At 42.6% G+C, this 26,310-nt stretch overlaps 1 protein-coding gene across 3 annotated transcripts in view; it reads left to right on the top strand.

Annotated features, from left to right (window-relative positions):
• Positions 1-26,310, top strand: part of si:dkey-86e18.1 (uncharacterized protein LOC557342 homolog) — a 93,502-nt gene that overhangs the window by 53,539 nt on the left and 13,653 nt on the right. For 2 of the 3 annotated variants that reach the window (XM_039734983.1, XM_039734982.1), the window contains 2 exons: positions 12,235-12,309; positions 20,899-21,088. In XM_039734983.1, the coding sequence (XP_039590917.1) occupies positions 12,235-12,309; positions 20,899-21,088 (265 nt within the window). Of the gene's footprint in view, positions 1-611; positions 706-810; positions 852-12,234; positions 12,310-20,898; positions 21,089-26,310 lie in introns of those variants that run through there. The other variant, XM_039734981.1, reaches the window with a different exon arrangement.

The raw sequence follows: 26,310 nt of genomic DNA, 5'->3' as shown, positions 1-26,310 counted from the left end.
AGCAGGTTATTATCGTGGCAGCAGAATTTTGAAGAAGTTGTAAGCGATGGATACGTTTTTGTGGGATGCCAGATAGAATAACATTACAGTAATCTATACGTGAGGTGACTCGGGCATTAACCAATACTTCACTACTGTGTTGGGTAAGAACAGGACGAAGTCTAGAAATGTTTCAGAGATGGAAGAAGGCAGTCCGAGAAATGTTACTTATATGGGAGGAATTATTTAATAATAATAATTATTATTTAATAATTGCCATTATTAGTGTATAAATGGATATAAATAATTGCATTTAAACGATTCGCCAAATATGTAAAAGATACAGTTTTAAACGTTATTGTTTTTTCATCAGAAAACCCAGTTTCCACGTCTACCTGTATTAGTTTAAATGGCACTTTTGCCACTCGCAATAGGGCTGACGTATCGTGTCGACTGGGAAACACAGTGAATGCGGCGTCTATCTATAATGTCTATGGGTTGGATAGTTCTAAAAGAAACCTTCCCGTCTTGACAAGACGTTACCTTTCTGATAATGAAAGTTGCAGCTGCAACTTGCGCAACTCCGGTTTAAATTTGCGTGACGTAAAACACACGTGATAGCTGCCCCGCCCCCCAGTGGTCATGTGACCAGAAGCAGCATGGCGCGGAACGAGGAGAAGCAGTTGGGTCGCTTGAATCGTTTGTGGCTTCAGCGGCAGAGAGAGGGTGCGAACAAGCCTCGGTTATCTTAAACATTTTAAAAATTATAGATTGCAGTCACACAGTTTACATTTTAACTTGTGACGTTGTCTTTTTTTTCCTTTTCTTCAGAGGGACGCATACAGGATGTTCCGTATAAAAGACCCAGACTAGTGAGTAGACATTAAAAGATGTTTGTTTTCCTCTCAGATTATAAATGGCTGTTCGGTTGTGATACATATCTTATTCTACTTTTACTGTCTATTTGGAGCAGTTTTGCCTGCAACGTTCTTGTTAATGTCGCTGCTTTCGTCGCGCTGCATGTGTGCCTCTACTAGACACGGCTCTGTCGCTGTCACAGGGACGGTCGTGGTCGTTGGTGCCGGACTCGTCACCACTCTTGTACCTCGTGCTGTCTCCGGATCGAGCTAACTGAACAATCGTGTCTTTGGGATTTGGGACGAAAAATCGTAAGCCTAAACGAGCGGGAGTCCCGTTAGTATGGCACTGGTGTGATAATGTGCTATCTGAACGTGAGACCCGAATGGCTCCGGATTGCAGCATAGGTCAGTACGACATAGACGGTGCTTAATCTTTCTTTTAAAGAAGCCTTTGTGTGTTTATTTGTTAATTTCAAATCGGATTAAATTGAGCACGTTTAGAAAATGGAAAGTATATATCTCTTAAAATAGGTGTGTGTGAGATGTACAGTGCCTTGAAAATCTATTCATTCCCTCATGATTTCCACCATTTTTGTTTATTTGTAGCACTTGTTTCTGATCTCCAAAGTAATTGACTATAATACAAAAGACGACCTGATAAAGTGGTCATCTGATTTATTGGAGAGAAAAAAGTTAACAAACAACTTTATCACCCATCTAAAAAAAAAGTTATAACCCCTCCAAAGTTAATACAAAGGTTACTCAAACGGTAAAGGCAATTTTAAAATTACTTGCATTTTTTTAATTTTGTGTCTGAACGATGAATTTGTTTAACGACAATGCAGTGTCACATTTCCGCGAAATCCTCAAAAGGAAACAAAAGCAACTGTCATTGGATAGATTTCCTTGTTAAAGTCGCCAAAAAAGAAAAAGATTCCAGTGAGCCAACAGATAGCAGGGATTCAGTTAGTTAAGAGTGATAGTCGCCCTACCCAATAACTCCCCTCCTCGTCCTCCTCTCTCTCGTCTCCTTCACACCAGCCACGATTCTTTTCAAAGGTATAGTGCAGGTTACTTTGTTTTATGTAGTTTCACTTTATATTCTGTATTAATAATTTTTATATGAAAATTTTTGGGTTTGTGGAATGAATCATCTGAGTTTCCATTATTTCTTATGGGGAAATTCGCTTTGATATACAAGTGCTGTGCATTACAACAACGTTTCCAGGACGAATTATGCTCACAAACCAAGGCACCACTGTATATATTATATATATTATCTCTCTATTATAAAAAAAAAAAAAATTCTGGAGAGAAACGGTAGGGTGACAATACGTGATCCTCACGTTAAGATCATTGAAGACACTTAAAAGACCTGCAAGACTAAAGAGATTGGCCACGGAGCGTCTCGCGGGGACCTTAAACATATGACTTTGTGCCAAGAGATTGACCCTGGACTGTATTGCGATGATGTAGAACATGAGATTCTTGCAAGATACGCCCTACTCACAAATAAATAACTCACAAATAAATAAAAGCACGGGCAGCAACACACTCGGACGTGTTTTGGCTTTGAGCACACACAGATCCCGGGCTCTCAGCTCATATAAAGCGTATATAAATGAAACGTTGACGACTAAGCGAAGAAGAAAGCTACGCAGAGAAAACAGAGTCAAAAAAGAAATTGAATAATCGAGGTGCAAATTCAGAAAATAAGGAAAGTAATGATCAGCCCGGAACAAGAGGAATTGGGGAGAAAAAAAAGCGGGTCCAATCCGGATGTTGGCGGTATACACATGCAGAGCAGGTTAGAGATTATGACAGCAGTGGAATTCGAAAGGCTCAAAAAAAAGAATTGGTACAATACACATGTGGAGAAAGTTACAGAATATCAAAGTAGGAAAATTAGAAAGTATAACAAAAAGAAAATGATTGCTGTAGCACAAACAAATGGAAATTATTACTCAAAAAAGGGAAAATAATCACCACAGACCAGGTGCCATTGGGAAAAAAAAAACCAGGATAAAGCAAGGTCAGAAATAAAAGACAAAGAGTAGAAAACAAATTTAAACATCATAAAGAGGTTAAAAAACAAGGGGGCCAAACACATGCAGAGCAGGTTAGAGAAAATGAAAACTGGAATTCAAAAGACTCAAAAAAGTGTAGGCGCAAAACACAATCGGAGCAAGATACAGAATATGAAAGCAGAAAAAAAAAAAAACCCGACAAAACAAAAAGTAAAGTTTGCATTAGCGCAAGGAAAGAGAAATTATTACTCGGAGAAATAACTTTTTGGTTTAACCTCGTACTTGGTTGTGCCACCTTTATCAGCAACAACTGCAATCAAAAGCCTCCATTAACAGGTACGCCATCAGCATCACTGTGCAGAAGTTTTGACTCTCTCCTGTCCACAGAATTGTTTGAATTCAGGAACATATGAGTTACTCTGTTATGCTGTGAACTGACCATTTATGGTCCTGCCACTTGGGCTAGACCACTCCAAAAACTTTTTTTTTTTTTTCCTCCAGCCATTCAGAGGTGGTCTTTCTCTTTAAGTTTGGACTGCTGTTCTGCTTCATATCAGGGACTGAAGACCACCCATTCTCCTTCAGTACTTTCTGAATCCCTCTATTATGGCAAGTTGCTCCAGCCCAGAAACAGTATAGCATCCACCCGCCATCACAACACCAGCTCCACATTTGACTGTGGGCATGGAAAGCTGTATTAGCATAACGCCAGATGTAACAGGACCCATGTCTTCACTTTTGACTTTCACTTCAGTCCACAGAGCATTATACCTAAAGCTTTGCGTTCAATTAGGGTGTTATTTGACACATTAGAACACTCGAGACGAGAACAGGCCGTTGAGCCCAACAAAGCTCGCCAGTCCTCTCCACTTATTTCTTCCATAAAAGCATCAAGTCGAGTTCTGAAAGTGTCTACCACACTACTTGGTCTCTTATTCCAAGTGTGTCTTATCGTTCTTTATGTAAAGAAAATCTTCCTAATGTTTGTGCGAAGTTTCCCCTTCACAAGTTTCCAGCTGTGTTCCCGTGTTCTTGATGAATTCATTTTAGATTAACAGTCTCGATCCACTGAACTAATTTCAATACTAATACTAAAACCAAATACTAATTTTGGTTAATTAGTTGACTGAGTGACTAAGGGGACAGTTGGTGAACATTTTTCCTTCAATAAATGAAATGATCAGTTCAAAACTGTGCTTTGTGTTTACTCAGGTTGACTTTTGCTTTGTCCAGAATTTTTTTGAAGACCAGAAACAATGAAGTGTTATGAATAAGCAAAAATAATTTGAGTCAGGAAGGGGTCCAATGCTTTTTCATGGCACTGTGTATCATGGGGCCTGGGGTTGTCCTTTCTGTTTTAGTTTGTATTTCATTCTTTATAAGAGCTCTGCACTTGTGATTTAACACTTACTGTACATTTTTAATTCTTTAACTTGGTCCTGTGGCCACAGGTTTTGTTTCCAACCACGTTCACACCTTTAATCAGGTGGTCTTTCTCTTCTCGTATCTCATATTTTACATTACAAAAGCACAGTGTGATATATATATATATTTTTTTTATAATCTCCCTCCACTTTTTCCGCAATAAAATTAAAGATCTAAATAATTCAACTAACATAAATTCATCATTGATTTATATCTTTCCCTATTTTCCCACTCCATCCAGCTCCTTCTCTAAGTTCTCACCAGTCACATCAGCGTTTGTTAATAACCTGCTTTGTAAGATGAGGCCAACTCCTTGTGCCTTCATGCCATAATCCCGACTGTTATGACAATAATCAATTCATCCCTTGACTTTGGGTTTGTGTCAAAATTGCTTCTGTAACCCTCATGTTAAACAAGTCTAGTCTTGATGGTGACGATTTTAACAATGTTTAGCCTGTTTCCCACTTGCCTTTATTGTCAAAAGTTCTTGAGCGTGTTGTAGCCTCCCAGCTCTTAGATACTTAACCTCTAATAATTTGATGGAACCCTTTCAGTCTGGTGTCACGGTGCAGCACAGCTGTAAAACGGCTCTGCTACGGGTAACCAAGGATTTGCTGATAGATAGATAGATAGATACTTTATTAATCCCAAGGGGAAATTCCCATACTCTAGCAGCAGCGTACTGATAAAAAAACAATATTAATTAAAGAGTGATAACAATGCACGTATAACATCCAATAACTTTGTATAATATTAACGTTTACCCCCCGTGTGTGGAACTGAAGAGTCGCATAGTGTGGGGTCTCCTCAGTCTGTCAGTGGAGCAGGATGGTGACAGCAGTCTGTCTCTGAAGCTGCTCCTCTGTCTGGAGATGATCCTGTTCAGTGGATGCAGTGGATTCTCCATGATTGACAGAAGTCTGTCTGCTCAGTGCCTGTCGCTCTGCCACGGATGTCGAAACTGTCCAGCTCCGTGCCTACAATTTAGCCTGCCTTCCTCATCAGTTTGTCCCTCTTCTTTATGCTGCCTCCCCAGCACACCACCATGTAGAAGAGGGCGCTCGCAACAACCGTCTGATAGAACATCTGCAGCATCTTATTGCAGATGTTGAAGGACGCCAGCCTTCTAATGAAGTATAGTCAGCTCGGTCCTCTCTTGCACAGAGCATCAGTATTGGCAGTCCAGTCCAGTTTATCATCCAGCTGCACTCCCAGATATTTAAAGGTCTGCACCCTCTGCACAGTCCCCTCTGATGATCACGGGGTCCATGAGGGGCCTGGTCCTCCTAAAATCCACCTCCAGCTCTTTGGTCTTACTGGTGTTAAGGTGTAGGTGGTTTGAGTTGCAACATTTAACAAAGTCCTTGATTAGGTTCCTATACTCCTCCTCCTGCCCACTCCTGATGCAGCCCACCATAGCAGTGTCGGCATTGAACCTTTGCACGTGGCAGGACTAAGAATTGTATTGGAATTATATTATTATGTTATTGGAATTGTATTATGGCAGCAGACCCTGGACAAACCAGCATATTAATTCTGTTAGAGCTCAGTGCAGCATTTGACACTCGGGTCAGACATGACATTCTACTGTCCAGAATGGAGAACATGCTGGGTATCTCTGGCACTGCCCTCCAGTGGTTCAAGTCCTATCTGACTGATAGGCAAGAGTTTGTTAGTCTTGGTAACAGCAGATCCAGCTCAGCGCCAGTCACACAAGGAGCTCCTCAGGGCCTTGTCCTCGGCCTTCTGCTTTTCTGTATTTAGATAGATAGATAGATAGATACTTTATTAATCCATTTATATCCTTCCCCTTGGCCATATTATTCATAGCTTTGGACTGGGTCATCATCTTTATGCAGATGACACTCGGCTCTATTTCAATGTCAAAAGTGTACCTTCATCAGAGTTTTCTGAGCTTACAACTTGCCTCAGTGAAATTAGGGCCTGTCCATGCAAAGCTCTGAAAGTAAAGTACCAAAACTTTAAAATGAATTCTATAAAACACTGGGAGCCACTGCAGTGTGCGCAAAATGTGGGTGATATGATCACTCCGGCTAGCGCCAGTTAGGAGCCTGGCAGCTGCATTTTCAACTAACTGAAGGCGTGAGAGAGAGGACCTGCTCAAACCTGTAAAGAGAGCATCTCTATATATAATCTTCATTTGGATCTTGATCTTTGTTTGTCCGTGAATGAATTAGAAGAAGCAGCACTAGATGGCAGTAGAGAGACAGCTAAAACATAGGCATTGCATTAAGAATCTCCTCCAGGCTTATACTACTGAAGACTGTAGTACACCAGTCACACCTCAAAACACAGACATTCAAACTAAACACATTGTTGTGCTTTAAATTAACTAAAGAGATCTTCATTTAGATCTTGATCTTTGTTTGTCTGCGAATTCCATGCATGCGTAGACCACCTTCCAGTTTAGTACGCTGTTGTTACTCACGGATGTCAACAATGTCCTGGAATGACGAAAGGGGTGGTGGACAGTGTTACGCTGGTCAGCTCCTGAGGCCTGGTTAGAGAATGAGATTGCCGAAGATAAAAGGTACGTGCCTACGTAACATATGAATGAAAGAGAGGCCGTGGGTAAAATAAATGACGACGTAACCGCACGTTCTGGAAATTATTGTTACGTTGTAGCCGGCGAGTGCTGCGCGTCTCACAGTTGTACCGTGGCTTGCTCACATGTCAGTGAAGTGATCTCTATTTATGCTTTAAAGAGCCTGGATACCTTTGTGTCCCCCTTTTATCACCATTGCTCCGTGTATATTGCCTTAATCTTTGGATTGCCACAAAGCAACCTGCGAGATTGGAGAAAAGTTGAGAAGACATCGTGAGTGGAAACATCAGCGTTGTGAAAACAAGACGGACTGTGAACGGACAGAAGCAGAAATGCTCCTACACCACCACATAATTACGATTCGGACAGTAGGCCGTTCCTATCGAATCAATATCCTTTTTCTTTTGTAATTTTGTTTCCCTTATAAAAAATCATAATGCTGTGCGACGAAGGGCCCAGTTCACAACTGGCAGCCGCGTTTAAACAGCGAGCCCTTCACAGACAACTTTAACACGCGCAACGTAGTTGGGCGCACATGGCAAGTCACAGTAAACAAGCCATGAGGAAATAACAGAATGAACAAGCATCTCCAATTCTGATTTTGAAAGAGCATTTCTTAGTTTTGAGAGGTTTCTTAAATGAAAGAAACACGAGCGGCTGACTGAACTTGCATATTCATCAAGCGTCAGGGACTAGTCAAAAATAACCCCAAGGTTACGTAGACTCGACTTAATAACAGGAGACACAGAAGATAATTTTAAACCGATCTCAGAATGAAGAACAGGAGGAGCAACGATTAGAACCTCAGTTTTTCCTTAATTCAACTGCAGGTAATTACTACTGAGCCAGTCGTTAACCTGAGACAGACAATCAACCAATGTGACCAAAGTATTTATTTGGTTAGGCTTAAATGAAAAATAAAGCTGTATATCATCGGCATACAGATGATACGAGATGTCCTTAAAAGAGTTAAGAATCTGTGATAGGGGAAGAATATATAAAGAGAAGAGTCCAGGTCCAAGAGCCGAGCCCTGTGGCACTCCACATGTCAGATGAAAAGCCAGCCACACCGACTGAGAAACTCCTATTTGACAAATAAGAGGAGGAACAGTCCGAAGCAGAGACAGAGACACCTAACGGCTCTAATCTATTAATTTAGATCTGATGGTCCACCGTATCAAAAGCTGCGGTAAGATCTAACAGTACAGGCACAGAGCACCTGCCTGCATCAGCAGCAATTAAAAGATCATTAAAAACTCCCGTGTTCGCGCCTTCCTCTCCTTTTCTAATGCTGAGAAACTTGTCCCTGCTTTTATCACGTCCCGCATCGATTATTGTAACTCGCTGCTGGCAGGCGCCCCTTCTAATCTTCTATCACAGCTCCAGTTGATTCAAAACTCGGCTGCAAGAGTCCTGACATGAACCAGCAGCAGCGAGCACATCACAGCCATCCTGCTTCACCTTCACTGGCTCCCTGCGTCTTACAGGATTGAATGTAAAATTCTTTTAATAATCTAGTGAAAAAGAAGCAAAATGACACCTCTTATTGGCTAACTAAAAAAAGATTACAATATGTAAGCTTTCGAGGCAACTCAGGTCCCTTTTTCAGGCAAGATGGAATCCTACAAATAACCTCGAAAGCTTTAAATGGCCTCACAGCGGACTACATCAGTGACCTTCTCTATCCCGGTGTGTGTGCCTGTCCGCCCACTAAGGTCCTCTGATTCTGGTAACCTCGTTGTGCCCTCACACTAACCTGCACTCTATGGGTGACAGCTGGGCCTTCAGCTCCATAGCACCCTGACTCTGGAATGACATCCCGAAATTAATGAGATCAGCCGACTCCATTCATTTTTTTAAACAAACAACTTAAAACTCCTCTCTTTAGGAAGGCGTCTAACTTCACTTGACATTCTGCCCTTTCTTTCACTTCACCTCTCTGTCCAGTCCAGGTGCTCAGGATAATTTGTGTGTCTGTTGTATCACAAATTAGGATTTCTTTTAGTATTATACTCTGGTTTATTGTCCTTTATTCTATTTAATGCTTTGTTATCTGTTTTATTGTTCTATTCAGGAAAACATTTGTATCCAATGTTTTTTTCTAAAACTCTGTGAAGCGCCTTGAGCATGAGAAAGGCACTATATAAATAAAATGTATTGTTGTTATTATTATTATTATTATTATTATGAAACATTACTATTCACTCATGCAGTTTATAGCTAGGGGACTGAGTGGCTGTGACCTCACCCGAGGATATTGCCGGGTGGTGGCAGGAGCACTTCAAGAATCTTCTAAATCCCACTAAAACGCCTTTCTTTCAGGAAACCGAGTCAGGGGGCTCGGAGGAGGACTCGCTCGTTGCGAGACCTGCAGTCACTGGGTAGTTAAAACTTCCCAATGGCAGGGCTCTGGGGCTGGTTGACATTTTCTCTGAGCGCTTCAAGGCTCTGGATGTTGTTGGGCCGTCTTGGCTGATGTGCCTCTTCATCTTTGAGTGGAGGTTGGGGTCCAGTGCTTCTGAATTGTCAAACTCGGATGGTGTTTCCCATCTTTATGAAAAGGTGCCTGAAGGTGTGTTTCAGGTTTGAGGCCAATGTCAGAGTTCTGGAAGCATCTCAGAGTGGGGCTGTTTCTCATCTCGTGGTACTGACGGACTTCATGTAATTGAAGGAATGATGAATGGGGCCATGGAGACAGAGAGGTCCACTAAGATGAGGACGATGAGACCTTGCAGCAGGACTTCTTCTTCTTTCAGCTGCTCCCATTAGGGGTTGCCTGTGACGATGCAGGTTTTGCTGCATGCTCCCGTCTGCTGCCCGGGAGCCCTTAACCCGACACCGTTGGTAATGTTACCGATGAGCTAGACAGTGAGGCAACAACATAGCAAGGGGATGGTACAAATTGAAAAAGTGCTTTTATTAAAACAGTCAACAAAACAAATTGTTCAAATTAAAGAGTGCAGTGCTTCAAAAGTTCAATAAATAAATAATCCATAAAACAAATGTGGAGGTAAAAATCAATAAATAGAAAAAAAGTCATCTTCAAACAACGAGGTTAAAAACAACGCTGGAAGCAGTCCTTTAAAATAATGACAAGCCTGGTACTTTTTACACTAGCGTCTCGCCTGCTTCTTCCGTTTGGGCCCTGCAACAGGTGAGACGCTCTCTCTCTGCAGCTTCTCAATGCCTGCTTCTACTGTCAGACGCTTTACCGATCCTTGGCTCCGGCCGGCTCCTCCTGACAGTGACTTGGGAATTCCCCCGCGACCAAGGCTCTCATGCTGGGGACACCACGTCTAATGTCCCGACTCCCGCTGCCTTCCGCAGCCTTAAGCGGAGAGTCACCTGCCTTCCAGTCATAAAAGTAATCATTATGGTAGCGAGGACATCTACTACTCCCGCAGATGTCGGCCAAACACCCAGGCTGCATGCTCAGCTGCCCCGAGCCTGCTCTTGCTCACTTGTTGTCCCGCACCGACTTTCTCTCACTCGCTTACTTCCTGTTTCCCTCTGCAACCTCCGTTTCCTTCTCTTTTTCTTTTTTCCTTCTCCCCCTCTAGCTGGCTCGTGCTTCTGTATATTGAGGGCATAGCAGCTGCAGCACATTAGCAGCCCCAGGAACAACCACGGATGTGGGCAGTCTCTCACCTGTGCACTTAGGTGAGAAACGCCCACACCGCAGATCGCCCCAAGATCCGCTACAGCCACAACCACCACTTCCCCTCGCTAAGCCGCGAGCGCGGTGATCATTTACTTAAAAGGCCTTTAACTAAGAGAGCTGTGGACCCATAACGCCACATTGCCACAGCGGATCATCTTCTTCCATATCTTTCTGTCCTCGTCATCTTGTTCTGTCACACCCATCACCTGCATGTCCTCTCTCACCACATCCATAAACCTTCTCTTTGGCCTCCCTCTTTTCCTCTTCCCTGGCAGCTCTATTCTTAGCATCCTTCTCCCAATATACCCCTCATCTCTCCTCTTCACAGGTCCAAACCAACACAATCTCGCCTCTCTGACTTTGTCTCCCATCCGTCCCACCTGAGCTGACCCTCTAATGTCCTCATTTCTCATCCTGTCCATCCTCATCACCCCCAATGCAAATCTTAGCATCTTTAACTCTGCCACCTCCAGCTCTGTCTGCTGTGCCACTGTCTCCAGCCCATATAACAGCTGGTCTCACTACCGTCCTGTAGACCCTCACTCTCAGTCTTGCTGATACCCATCTATCACAAATCACTCCTGACACTCTTCTTCACCCATTCCACCCAGCCTGCACTCTATTCTTCACCTCTCTTCCACAATCACCATTACACTGTACTGTGATCACAAGGATTTAAACTCCTCCACCTTCGCCAACTCTACTCCCTTCAATCCTCAGCACTCCACTGACCTCCCTCTCATTCACACACGTGTTCTGTCCTGGTGGTCCCACTGACCTTCATTCCTCTCCTCTCATAGCTCCACCTCTCCAGGATCTCCTCAAACTGCTCCCTACTCTCACCTTCAGCATCTTTTCTCTGTATCCGTGTGTATCTGAAGCTCCCTTCACCAGCACTCCCGCTCTCACACATTATGGTAACGTCTGCTTCTTAGACTCTTACCGTTATTTTTGAGGTGTTTTTCTTGCCATCGTGGAAGGCAACTATCTCAGCATGCGCTCCTATACGTTTTTTCCTTCCTCTCTCTAACTTGAACTTTCTCTTTAGGTCACGTCACCAAAGACGAGCTGACCTATCAGATTGCTCTGAGGGACTGGACAAACACACCATAGTATTTTCCACCTCAATAAAAAGTTTGGTGTCTGTCCGTTTGCAGTGTCTCTGTTATTCTAACAGGTGTTGTATCACAAACCTTTGTAGTAATGTCTGTGGTGCACCATCTGTTAGAATGACAAATGCATTGCTTTTGACTACATGCTGTGAATACCATAACGGATGGACTGGCATTCTGATTGAGATGGAAAGCAAATCCTTGCCCAGCCAGGATGCCATAATGAAAGAAAATGGATGGACGGGCATTTCAGCTGGGTTGGTTGTTGGTACCTTTCTTGGTTGGGAGGCCATAACGGAAGGATAGAGGATGTCTGCTTCCTGGGGTCATGTGTTTCTCCCAATACACTGGGTGGCAGCATTCCACTGGCGGAAGTCCCATTTGTACACCTGCAGGGCATGGTGGGAGATTTTGAGAATGTGTTTGTATGAAAACGTGATAGTGTGGTCGTAGCCCATATGGGTCGTAGCCCATATGGTTTCATTAAAAGAATCCTTTATCCGTAATCACAAAGCCAAGACTGTAGAATTTAGCACATGTGAATTTGTTTTCTACTATATTGGGTATCAACTAAATATTTTTCAATTCTTTTTTTAAAAACCAGTCAACTCTGAATTCAGCAGCTGCTGTGAAGAAATGGATACCAAGCATTAAAAATGAAATGGATTACTGTCTACAGGTATGTATACCCTTTTTATGCCCTTTATACCCTTTCTAACTTTTATATTGGCATTAAGAGAGCCTTAAGTATAACAAAGTAGGAAGTTTCACACAATTTTGTCCTTGGATCATACAGCTGGAATGATTGATAAAGTCAGTGAAGTGAGTTTTTAGTGTCCGGAAGAATTACGAGATTACCAGTGTTTGAGTATTAGTGCAGGGCTGCCGCAGTCGTACCCATCATTTATGAATCCTGCTCGGCCTCTCATGATAAAAGCCACTGCTTATCTAAGACAGCCATTAAGAAGTAACAGGCTTTTGTTGTGTGATGCAGAGGTTTATCAAGTTTATGTATCAAGTTAAATCTTTCAGGACTTTTAAATAATAGGTTTGATACCAGCTGTCCCATGTTGACATGCAAGTGCCATGTCATCAAAGTGGCAAACCTAAAATAATTGTTTTGTTTTATTATGAATTCTCATTTGCGTCTCTCGTGTTTTGTTAGTCTGGATTGGGGACCTGTCCCTTTGAAAATGTGTTATGCCTGACATTTATTTTTACATAATTTTATTATACAATGGATTCAGAAAATATTCAGACCGCTTCACTTTCTGCACACTCGATAACCCATAAATGACAAAGTGAACACGTTTTCAGGATGGTTTGGAAATGTATTAAAAATCAAAAAACTGAACACTGTCCTTCATAGAAATATTCAGACCCTTAATTCAGTACTTTGTAGAAGCCCTTTTGGCAACAGAAGACACTGCAGTTGTGACCCGCTGGGCTGCCTACTCTGAGCAGTTGTTCAAAGCTGATCCTCCAGCTAGGATGCTGGATATCTCTGGTCCACGGTTCTTGAGGCTTATCCTCCAATTAGCTGTGAACCACCCAGTCTCACTGAGATGGCACAGGTGGTGAACCAGCTGCTTTGGGAAGGCTGCAGGCATCTGTGGTATCCGGGGTGAACTTCTCCAGGCTGATGGTAAGGCTGTCCTCCTGGCATTGCAAGCAATCTTTGCTTCCATTTGGGAGACTGGCATCATTCCATTTGACTGGAAAACGGGACTTGTCGTCCCTATCTGGAAAGGGAAGGGTGATCACATGGATTGCAGCAACTAGAGGGGGATAACACTACTCTCGATGCCAGGTAAGGTCCTTGCTAGGGTCATCCTCAATAGGATCTGTGATCACTTGCTCACCCTACCAGCGACTGGAGCAATCTGGTTTTATGCCTAAGAAGTCTACCATCGACTGCATCCTGGCACTGAGGGTTCTCATAGAGCGCAAACGTGAATATCAGCAGAGTTTCTTTGCAGCCTTTGTTGATTTTCATAAAGCGTTCCATTCAGTTGATCAGGCTGCCCTGTTGGACATCCTGAGGGTTTGCAGGATCCCCTCGAGGTTGCTGGATATCATGGCCGGCCTGTACACTGGTACTGTGAGTGCTGTGCACCGTGGAGGCAGGACCTCTGCGTTTTTTTACAGTTGATTCTGGGGTTCATCAGGGGTGTGTTCTGCTCCTACTCTGTTCAATGCTTGTATGGACTGGTTGTTGGGCAAGGTCGTGGGCGTCTGTTGGTGAAGAAAGATTCACTGATCTTGACTTTGCTGACAATGCTGTGATCTTCACGGAGTCAATGGAGGCTCTGATCAGGGCGCTCGAGGGACTGAGTGAGGAGTTTTAAATGTCTGGGCTTGCGAGTGTCCTGATAAAAACCAAAGATCCAGGCCTTTAAGGACCTCTTGGGCATGGCCATCAGCAGTGTGTCTGTCTGTGGAGAGAGCGTCGACCTTGTTGAGAGGTTTACTTACCTCGGCAGTGACATTCATGTCTCTGGTGACTTTTCCTATAAAGTCAGTAGACAAATTGGGAGAGCATGTGGGCTCATGAGGTCTCTGGAAAGGGGTGTGTGGCGCTCTCGATATCTCAGCAAAAGGACGGAGGTCCAAGTCTTTAGAGTCCTGCTGCTTCCTGTCTTGCTATATGGTTTTGAGACATGGACGCTATCCAGTTACCTGGGACGAAGACTGCTTTGGTACTGTGTCTCTCCAAAAAATCCTTGGGTACCGTTGGTTTGTGTCGAATGAGCGGTTGCTCATGGAGTCCCGAATGAGGCACATGACCTGCAATGTGAGGGAGCGTCAGTTATGGCACTACGGCCATGTGGCGCATTTCCCTGGGGGTGATCGGCTCATAACATCCTCATTGTTGGGGACCCAAGTGGCTGGACCAGGCCAAGGGGTCGCCCATGTAACACCTGGCTGTGGCAGATAGAGGGTCATTTCTGGAGGGTAGGACTGGACTGCGTGTCTACCTGGAGGGTTGCCAACCGGGATCCCGAGCTGATTCGACATGTAGTGGGTGCAGCAACACACTGTACCAGTGCATGCTCCCCAACTTGACTTGACTTGACTTTTGGCAACGATTACCGTGTTGAATCTTCATGGGTAAGTATTATTTATTATTTTTTTCTCCAGCCGTCTGGAGTTTTTTGTTTTGTTTTTTCTGTCCCCCCTGGCCATTGGACCTTACTCTTATTCTATGTTAATTAATGTTGATTTATTTTATTTTCTTATTGTGTCTTTTATTTTTCTATTCTTTATTATGTAAAGCACTTTGAGCTACTGTTTGTATGAAAATGTGCTATAGAAATAAATGTTGTTGTTGTAAGTCTCTACAAGCTTTGCAAACCTGGATTGGGGATTTTTTTTTTTTCCTCTCTCCCATTATTTTTTAAAGATCATCTCAAACTCTATGAGAATTGTCTGCAAAACTGCCAAATATAAGTCTCTTCACAAACATGTTTTGAGTTTAAGTCTGAGCTTTGGCAAGGCCACTGAAGGACAGGCAGACTTGTCCTGAAGCAATTCCACCATTGTCCCTGGTATGCTGTGGGTCTCTGTCACCCCAGTTTGAGGTTGTGTGCATTCTCTTCAAGGACCTCATTTTTTTTGGCTGCATTCATCCTTTCCTTAACTCTGTCTCCCTATCACTGCACCCCAATATTATAAGGGTACCAGCACCAAGCTTTTACTGTAGGGATGGTATTGGGCATGTGATGAGCAGTTTCTGTGACATAGTGCTCGGAGTTCGACCCAAAGGCTTCAATTTTTTTTATCTCATCAGACCTCATGTTCTCAGAATCCTTTAAATTCCGTCATATGCCTTTTACTCGAGTGGCTTCCATCAAGTCACTCTGCTCTAAACTCCCGGTTGATGGAGTGCTGCTAAGATGGACAGCCCTCTTATAGGCTCTCCCATCTCAGCAGAAGACATCTGAAGCTTACTCAGTTTGGCCGGACGTCGAATTGTAGTCCAGGCTTCTTTGATTTCACAGTTACTGATTGCCACTGTGCTCCTAGAAGCACTCAAAGCTTTAGAAATGGTTGTATCCCCATGGTTTGGTATGTGCCTCACCACAGTTTGGTCATGGAGATCTACAGAGAGTTCCTTGGACTTTGTGGCTTGGTTTTTGTCCTGACCTGCAGTGTGAATTGTGGACCTTTCCAAATGATGTCCATTCAGATTCAGTTGGCCACAGGTGGACTCACAATTAAGTTCTAGAAACATCTCAAGGAGAAATAAAGAAGTCAAGATGAACCTACCTAACCTACATAAATGCGGGATTTCAGTTTTTGATTTTTAATAAATTTGCAAACCTTTCTAAAAACACATTTTCACTTTGTCATTGTGGATAAAGAGAGCAAGAAATATTCACGTAGACATCAGCGCGTGATGTGTTGGGGAACAAATGTATAGAATTGACCACCACAACTAAAGAGCTCAGACCAAGTTGGTTACAATCAAAGCCATCATCAATTAGACAGAAATTAACCAAACAAGAATCTTACAGCTTTAAAAACACAAAGTTCAAGTGGAGGTGGGCAGCTTGTTCCATCAGCCAGGAGCTAAACGTGAAAAGAGCCGTGATATTCAACAACAACAACATTTATTTCTATAGCACATTTTCATACAAACAGTAGCTCAAAGTGCTTTACATAATAAAGAATAGAAAAATAAAAGACACAATAAGAAAACAAAATAAGTCAACATTAATTAACATAGAATAAGAGTAAGGTCCAATGGCGGGCAGGGGGGACAGAAAAACCAAAAATAAAACTCCAGACGGCTGGAGAAAAAAATAAAATCTGTAGGGATTCCAGACCATGAGACCACCCAGTCCCCTCTGGGCATTCTACCTCACATAAATGAAACAGTCCTCTTTGGATTTAGAGTTCTCACGGAAGGACTTGATGATGATGGTCATGTAAACTTCTGCCTTTTAATCCGTCCATCATTGTTTGAGCATCATGAAGCTTTGAGTAGGTGGTGGTGGCACAGGCTGCCACCACAAAGAAACCGGAAAAAGAAACAGAAGAGAGAGTAGGGGTCAGTACGGATTTTAGAGCCACCATGAATAGTTATTCTGATGAATTGAACATATAGAGTATCAGGGTTAAAGTGAAGTTATGAGAAGGCCATGTTTAAGTAATGTGTTTTCAGCATTTGATCAAAAGAGGCTGGAAACTGCAAGCAGGTGTTTTGCAGGTATTCCCTTTCGGCCCTGGATTTTCTGTTTTTTATGGGGGGAAAAGTTATTTTGCGAGATATTTTACCTTTGGGGTGTCTAAGCGGCCCAAACGTGAAAAAAAAGCAAAAAAAAAAGATCACTATTATTATACAATTGCTGCCAAATACGTTAGTCTTCTTAAGGAAATAAGATTGAAAGTGGAGCTACTTACTGTGTGGTGCACACAGTCCAGAAGCGTCCGTTTTCACTTCCGTGTTTCGCAGACTGTATGGCACCTGGCACCACCCAAAGCAACTGCCGCCTCTCTCCAGTCTGTGCTTATAGTAGAACGCCCGGTTCCAGCGGCTCCAAACGTACCTGTACTTTACAAAAACGGTTGCATAGATATGTACTAGTAATAGGATGTCAGGGCTGAAAGGGTACTGAAAGAGCACTTCTAAGAAAACTAACTTGAAAGTCACCAGGGGCCTCATGCATAGAATTCACACTATAACATGGCGTACTGACAAAAGTGGAAATGTACGTACGCACAAAAAAAATCCAGATGCATAAATCTGTGGAGTTCGCCAACTTCCACGTTCTTCCGCTACATAAATCCCGGTCAGCGTGAAAAGTAACGCACATGCACGCGCCTGCTGTCCTGCCCCGTCTCCTCCCAGAATTATGCCTCTTTGAATATGCAAATCAACATAAATAGCCCTTGAGCTCAGCATTCTGTGAACAAGCAATGGCAAAAGCATGGGGGTTTGAATAGTAGAATTTTAACGAATACCAAGTGGAGGAAAGGGAAAAAGTACTATTTGTTGGTTTAAACAGTGGGATAAACAACAAAAGGAAGTTGATCGAGTGACATAGAGTGTCGGAGAAACTCAAATGCTCAAGTTCACAAAGTCGCACAGTGCCCGAAATAAAAAAGTTGTCAGATATCAAAGTCGGCATGAAAAGGCGAGTCGTAGCCCACCACCTGAGTGTCATATGAAAGCTTATTAGGTTACAGAGAAAAAAAAAAAAAATAGGGACACAGTGGGGGGAAAAAAAAGCATGAAATTTCAAATTTAATCTCAATTTCTACTTTAATCTCGTAGTTTATTTTGTCATTAAAGTAGAACATCATAACTTTATCTTAAAATCGTTTAATTAACCAGTTTCTCAAATCACATCGTAATTAAAATAGCACATTAAATGCTTGGTTTTGTATTTGATCTTCTATGTGCTCAATGTGTGTGAATCATTATGTGCTTCTTAAACAGGTTTTCTCTTCCACTGACAGGACACAGAGTCCATTACGTTTGTGATATTACAGCTCTCTGAATAATTAAAATACTGAGATGTATACATGATATCATTTTCATGATGATGGGAGTTATGTTACTAAACATTGGGAACACGGTGGCGCAGTGATTGTTCCTGCCTCACGCAAGATGCTTGCTGCGCCGTGCGCGACCGATTAAATAATTTATTGCAGCAGTACTGTCTTTTTTAAACGTACTAACGCCCAATTCCTGTCCTTCCTTTTCTTTCTCCAAGTATCCAGTCGCCACACAATCAGCTCAGTAATAGACGTTAAGCCATCTTTAAGCTTAGAGTGCCGATTCTTCAAAACTTTTAAGGAACTTTGAAATATCTTCGTAGTACATGTTTAATTACTCTATACATCTTTCCTTCCAGTGTCGTGCCAGAACCAGGAAGAATACAGTGAGAGGCAGGAATAATCCATGAATGGGGCACCAGCTCTTTGCTAGTAATGCGGCACCGTGTCCTCACGTGTTTAATTATTAACAATATAGATTGTTTAAATGAAGTTAGTTTTATCTGTATAATATAATAAACATATTTTGCTGCATCTCATCTTAAAAATGATATTGTCATCATATGTAAATATGCGCTTTATAAAGTAGTTCAGGTTGTGCAATATTATAACTGTAAGGTAAGTTTACAGTGAGGTAACTGTACTAATAAGTGCAGACAGTTCTACAAGGAGCACTTGATGGACTGATTGAGTGCGTTTAGAGTTCTTGGGATGAAACTTTGTGAATCGCGAGGTCCGTACAGGAAAGGCTCTGAAGCGTTTGCCGTATGGGTGCAGTTCAAATAGACAGCATGGCTGAGGCAGCTTGTGCTTAATGACGTATACCGATTCTCTTTCCAATCAGCTGCTGCTGTGATTCACACTCAGATACAGTGATATAAATACTCTGAGTGGTGCAGTGAGAGTAATATGGAAAAAGATGATCCGCTGTGGCAACTCCTAACGGGAGCAGCTGAAAGAAGAAGAAGAAGTGCTAAATGCTAAAGCAGTTATGGTATTTAGAATAGTTTGACCATTCTGTGGACCATTATATTGTTACTGGTTAATTACAATCAGATGCATTAAACTAATAAACAGTATGTGGTCAGTGAAAAAGTAAGAAGGGCCAACGCTGCAAGTATTAACTCTTAACGTAATGCTCTTTAATAAAACCCCTGTGTACGTCCAAGTGTCCGTGTGTGTGTGTCTTCTGGTGAAGTGTTCAGTCTCTTCCTGTGCAGAGAGACAGACAGACAGACACACACACACACAGGCGACAGACAGACAGGTGCGCGTCAGACAGACGCACACACACACAGAGTCGCGAGAGAGACACAGACACAGAGGCACGCGCTTAAGAGAGACACACACAAACAAACACACGAGAGACAGACACATTTGTGCGCGAAACACACACACACACGCATTGTTGCAATGTTACTTTTCTTGGTTGTTTATTAAATTACAGATTTTTCAAATGTTCATTTTTTTCCCTGTGCTTAAAACTCATTAAAAAAAGTGTTTTTAGCGGCGGTAAGGCTATAGCGCAAACTCTTGCAGTGTTAGTTTTCTCTGTTGTTCAAGGTTTTCTTAGTGTCATTCAATGTTTTTACATTTAATTTAATATTACGCAGTGCATTCAATGGTATATTCAACTATATTTGTGCTTAAAAACTTTTAAAAAAATATATATTTTTACATACAGTTCGTACGGTCTGGAACGGATTAATTGTATTTACATACAATCCTATGGGGGAAATTACTTCGGTTCACGACCAAATCGGGTTATGATCAGAGTTTGGGAACAAATTATAGTCGTGACTCGAGGTTCCACTGTATTACTGTCCAATAAAATTACAGGCATTTTACGGAAATACAAACCAGTATTACTGAGAGAGAAAATTGAAGGCACTCAACACAGTGACGCATATTACAGCCACATACAAGGTCCCTTGCCATTTAATATAGACTGTTCCTACTAATGGTTATGCATTACTGTTCTAGCGCCCGTTATTGTAACGGGCTTAATGCCTAGTTGTCAATCAAAGCCTTTGAAACATATGAAGTGCTTGTAATTCTACTTCTGTATACCAGAGAAACATCTGACAAAAAGATCATTAAACACTGAAGCAGTAAACCATCACTTGGGTCATTCTCCAAACTTTTGGCCACGACTGTACATAAAGATGAGCTGTCACACACGCGGTTTATTTTACTGCTTTTTATGCCCAGTTGTGACATGTAATGTGACTGAGCAATCATTGACAACTGTACATCATTGGAATGTTCTGAACCTCAGCTATCCAATGGTAATGAGCCTTTTATTGGTGGGATCCTTTGATCAAAGTAGGTCCTGTCAGCTTTGCTCTGCTTGCATATCTTACTAATGAAAGAGAGCGGACAAGAAAAAAAATAAAACCACATTGGGTATGTGAACATACCATTATCTCTTTTGAATGACTCGTGGGTTTATTGCGGCATACCCAAACAACTTTGAAATGCGGCAGTGTCCCACCATGCCTGAGTGGTTCAGGCAGATGAGCTTCCAGTCGACTGTTCAATCTCGTGAGGACTGTTCTTTTTCAGCCGCTGCTACACTTGCATTTGTTTTAACCCGGGAGCCTATTGGAACTGCAGCATCCAGACCAATAAATCTCATAAAGTGTGTCCACCCTCCGCAGGTTTATTTTACACTGTGTGATCTCCAGCTTGGTGCAGGCCAAAGTTGAATTTTTGAAGAATGATTAGTGTCTGTCTTTATTTTATTTTTTATTTTTTTATTTAGCAATCCCAACTCCCTCACTATCCAGAGAGAAAGATTGCAGAATTTCAAGAGCGCATTGAGAGACTAAGAGCCGAATATCAGAATTACCTGCGCAAGCTGAGAGCTTTAGATCCTGTTAACAAGGAGCATCCTTGGAAACCAAGGGGTTATTCCAAAAAGCGAGCATCTGAGCCACAGCACGGTGACAAAGGTAAGGAAGGGTCCACTGGTTGGTTACTATGCAGTTGGTAAGTGTAGGCCTCATGTCCCAAGATGTGCATGTCTACAGTACAGGCAGTATAGTATTAGTAATTGTAAACCTGTCAGGGAGGGTACACACTTCTTTTATTGTGTTAAAACAAAAACAAACATGAAACCCGACTCCATTCAGTTCTGTCTGAGCTTGCCCTTACATAGATGAATGAGTGCTTTGGCCAGCCAGCCGACTTGCTTGTGCATTAATTCTCATTCTTAACAGCCATTTGTGTGTTTGACAGCTTTACTTTAAGTAATGAGCTGTTAAATGAGCTAATCTGCGTCCTGCCAGTTTAACACATCAGTGAGCAGGAAATGTTTTATTTGGTAAAGCTACAGGCAGGGAGGCTTGGCATATACAGCATTGTAAAGTTGATCGTCCTACATGACAGGCACTGGTAATGCAGTGGCAGCTCTACATTTCATTTAGAACAGGGGTCCTCAGTCGCAGTCCTGGAGGGGCTGCAGTGGCTACAGGTTTTCATTCCAGCCAGTTTCCTAAACAAAAATCAGTCATTTCTGATAATGAAACTTTTAGAACATTAGCACAGTGGTGAGGTTAAAACAGGCCATTCAACCCAACAAGCATGTCTGTCCTATCCACATTAACCTGTCCAAAATAATATCCAGTACCCTAATGTCCTCCTCTCCGCCTCACTGCTTGGTCATTTCATTCCATGTGTCTTTTGGTTCTCTTCATGCCATTAAAAACTTTCTAACATCTTGGGTTTTCAACCGTGTCCCCCTGTATTCTAGTTGAAGAACTGAGTTTAAAGGAACAGCTGGGACCTCCTCTACTAATCTTTATATATAATACGCTACCGTAGCTGTCCATTTGTCTGTCGAGGATTTTAAATCGCCTGTAGCTCGCAAACCGTTTGAACTATTGACCTGAAATTTGGTACACATAAGGATACCTGGTGGTGGAATGAGGAAATACAGGAGAGTATACAGAGGAAGAGGATGGCAAAGAAGAAGTGGGATAGTCAGAGAGATTCAGAAAGTAGACAAGAGTACAAGGAGATAAGGCGTAAGGTGAAGAGAGAGGTGGGCAAGGCTAATGATGAGTTGTATGAGAGGTTGGACACTAAGGAGGGAGAAAAGGACTGGTGGGCTACACAGAGGGACCGAGCTGGGAAAGATGTACAGCAAGTTAGGGTGATAAAGGATAAAGATGGAAACGTACTCACAAGCGAGGAGAGTGTGATGAGCAGAAGGAAAGACTACTTTGAGAGGCTGATGAATGAAGAGAACGAGAGAGAGAAGAGGTTGGATGATGTGGAGATAGTGAATCGGGAAGTGCAACGCATTACCAGGAGGAAGTAAGGACAGCGATGAAGAGGATGAAAAATGGAAAGGTGGTTGGTCCAGATGACATACCTATGGAAGCATGGAGGTATTTAGGAGAGATGGCAGTGGAGTTTTTAATCGGATTGTTTAATGGAATCTTGGAAAGTGAGAGGATGCCTGAGGAGTGGAGATGAAGTGTACTGGTGCTAATATTTAAGAATAAGGGGGCTGTGCAGGACTACAGTAACTAGAAGGGAATAAAATTTATGAGCCACAGAATTAAGTTATTGGAAAGAGTAGTGGAAGCTTGGTTAAGTGAGGTGATGATCAGTAAGCAGCAGGATGGTTTCATGCCAAGAAAGAGCACCACAGATGAGATGTTTGCTCTGAGGATGTTGATGGGGAAGTTTAGAGAAGGCCAGAAGGAGTTGCATTGCGTCTTTGTGGACCTGGGGAAAGCACATGACAGGGAGCTTCGAGAGGAGCTGTGGTATTATATGAGGAAGTCAGGAGTGGCAGAGAAGTACGTAAGAGCGGCACAGGATATGTACGAGGGAAGTGTGACAGTGGTGAGGTCTGCGGTAGGAGTGACGGAGGTGGGATTACATCAAGGATCGGCTCTGAGCCCTTTCTTATTAGCAATAGTGATGGACAGGCTGACAGACGAGATTAGACAGGAGTCACTGTGGACTGTGATGTTTGCTGATGACATTGCGATCTGTAGTGATAGTAGGGAGCAGGTTGAGGAGACCCTGGAGAGGCGGAGATATGCTCTGGAGAGGAGAGGAATGAAGGCCAGTAGGAACAAGACAGAATACATGTGTTTAAATGAGAGGGAGGTCAGTGGAATGGTGAGGATGAGGGGTGTAGAGTTGGCGAAGGTGGATGAGTTTAAATACTTGGGATCAACAGTACAGAGTAATGGGGAGTGTGGAAGAGAAGTGAAAACGAGAGTGCAGGCAGGGTGGAATGGGTGGAGAAGAGTGTCAGGAGTGATTTGTAAAAGACGGGTATCGGCAAGAGTGAAAGGGAAGGTCTACAGGACGGTAGTGAGACCAGCTGTGTTATATGTGCTGGAGACGGTGGCACTGACCAGAAAGCTGGAGACAGAGTTAAAGATGCTAAGATTTGCATTGGGTGTGATGAGGATGGATAGGATTAGAAATGAGAACATTAGAGGGTCAGCTCAGGTGGGACGGTTGGGAGAAAAAGTCAGAGAGGCAAGATTGCATTGGTTTGGACATGTGCAGAGGAGAGATGCTGGGTATACTGGGAGAAAGATGCTAAGGATAGAGCTGCCAGAAAAGAGGAAGTCCTAAGAGAAGGTTTATGGATGTGGTGAGAGAGGACATGCAGGTGATGGGTGTAACAGAACAAGATGCAGTGGACAGAAAGACGTGGAAGAAGATGATCCGCTGTTTCAACCCCTAACGGGAGCAGCCGGAAGAAGGAGGAGATACTACATGATGTCTACTAATCGCTTTCGGGGTGAAGACCTGACCTCCAAGGTTATTCCTCTTTTTATTTTTATTTTATTGTAGAATCAACTCTCGGCAGCGGCCAGCAGGGCGGCTATGTGGCGCATGTGTACAGGTGCCATTTTCATCCCAACCACCTTCGCCATCACTTCCTCTACCTCTTCATATAGTAAATCATTCTTGAGGCAGGTTGAAAAGTAAAGTGCCAGCTTAGGTGAAAAATTAAAGAAAACGTACTAAGTAATTGCAACACAATCACTGACTTAATCAGTTTTAACACAAAAAGATGCCAATGAAAGAAGAGAAGCAGCAGACCACTAGGATGAAGAAAAGAAGAGCTGCTCAGGAAGCAGCAAGCGCATCAACCTCTGAGCAAACGCATGCTAAACGTACAGAGAAAGAGGAGGAAAGCTATAAGTCAAGTTTAATAACTATACATTATTGTGAAGTGGGCCGTTACTGGCTCCTTTTATAATTTTAAACACTCCGATCATGTCCCCTCCTACTTTCCATTTGCATAAACTAAAAACTGGGCTTTTGTCATTTGGTGGTTTCAGAACACCCACGATCGAGTTAATCTTGAGCACTGAATTTCTATTTTTCTTTTTTGGTAATAAAGGTGTACGTTGTATGATCATTTTGTCACAGGAAAAGAACAGTTGTTAAAATCATTGAAAGCGCCAATATTGCTTTGACATGCAGTGCCCTCCATAATGTTTGGGACAAAGAGCCGTTTTTCCTTAATGTACCCACCTGCTCCACTCGAAACAATTCAGATGTTAATCAAATGTACGTTACAGTCCTTCATGTAAGAGTATTTAGTTGCATTCCATTCATACCATGTAGAAATTACAACACTTTTTCTCCATAGTATACTCCATTTCCAGGACACTATAATGTTTGGGACATTTGGTACCACAGGTCTTTGTGGTTTTCCAGGTGTGTTTCATGGCTTCATAAGAAGTCTGTTGTCCGTAGTCACCGTTGTTGAATATGAGCACGAGAGCTGTGCCAGTGAAAGTCAAAGATGCCATTATGAGTTAGAAAAATGAGAACCAAACTGTTGGAGACATCAGTAAAACCTGATAATGACCTAAATCAACTCTCTGGAATATCATTAAGAAAAAAAGAAGGCATGAGTGACCTCCGTAATCACAATTGTACTGGTGGACCATGGAAGACTGACACTGCTAATAGCTGAAGAATCCTCACTGTGGTCAAGAGAAAGCCCCAAATGCCTGTCGACAGATCAGAAACAGTCTTCATGAGGCCGATGTGGATGTTTCAGAGACGACTATCGGCAGAAGACTTCGTGAACAGAAATACAGGGGTCACACTGCAAGATGCAGACCACAAAAACAGGATGGCCAGATTATAGTCTAGCGAAAAAGGAGATTAAAGAGCCTGCAGAATTCTGGAAAAAAGTCTTATGGATAAATGAGACAAAAACCTCATCAGAATGATGGCAAAGAGTAAAGTGTGGAGACAAAAAGGAACTGGCTGAGATCCAACAGACCAGCCCATCTGTTAAATGTGGCGGTGCTGGGGGTGTTAATGCCTTGGGCGCGTATGGCTGCCACAGGTCATGGCACACTTCTCTCCATTGATGATGGATGTGCTGACTGCAGTAGCACAATGAATTCTGAGGTGTGTACAAACCTCTTATCTGCTCAAGTGTCTGTCAAGGCCTCCAAACTCACTGGACGGTGCTTCATCCTGCAAGAAGATAATGAGCCAAACAAACTGCTAAGGCAACACAGAGTTTTATCAGAGCTAAAAAATTGAAAATTCTGAAATGGCCAAGCCAGTCATCCAATTTAAATCCAATTCAGCAGGCCTTCCATATGCAGAAGAGAAAACTTAAGGAGACAAGCCCTCCGAAACAAGCAGGAGCTGAAGATGGCTGCATTAGAGGCTTGGCAGAGCATCACCAGAGAAGATCCTCGATGCCTTGTGATGTCTATGAATGGCAGACTTCAAGCAGTCATTGCATGTGAGGGATGTGTGACAAAGAACTAAATATGACCACGGCTTTGATGGAACTGCCATCGCTGTGTGTCGAAAGTGTTGTCATTTCTACACGGTGTGACCGAAATGTATGGAAATACCCATAAATGAAAGTCTGCAATGTGCACTTTAATGACTTATGAATTGTTGAAAATGTTAAAAACGTGGACCAGTGGGAAAAATCTTGGAAAAATGTCTCTGCCTCCCAAATTATAGAGAGCAATAGATATGTTCATTACAGTATATGATTGAATGGAAACTTATAACCACAGCTGTAAATGTAAAACACTTTTTAACTTGAGCCACATCTCCCATATGTGCTCAGAGAGACGTGCTCTTTGTACTGATTGTTGTATTCTCGTGTTTGCATCTACTTGGCCCACCGTATCGCATTTTTAGATTT

This window comes from Polypterus senegalus, chromosome 14 (genome assembly GCF_016835505.1).
Source record: "Polypterus senegalus isolate Bchr_013 chromosome 14, ASM1683550v1, whole genome shotgun sequence".
NCBI lineage: Eukaryota > Metazoa > Chordata > Cladistia > Polypteriformes > Polypteridae > Polypterus > Polypterus senegalus.
This window is presented reverse-complemented; position numbering and strand designations above follow the sequence as displayed.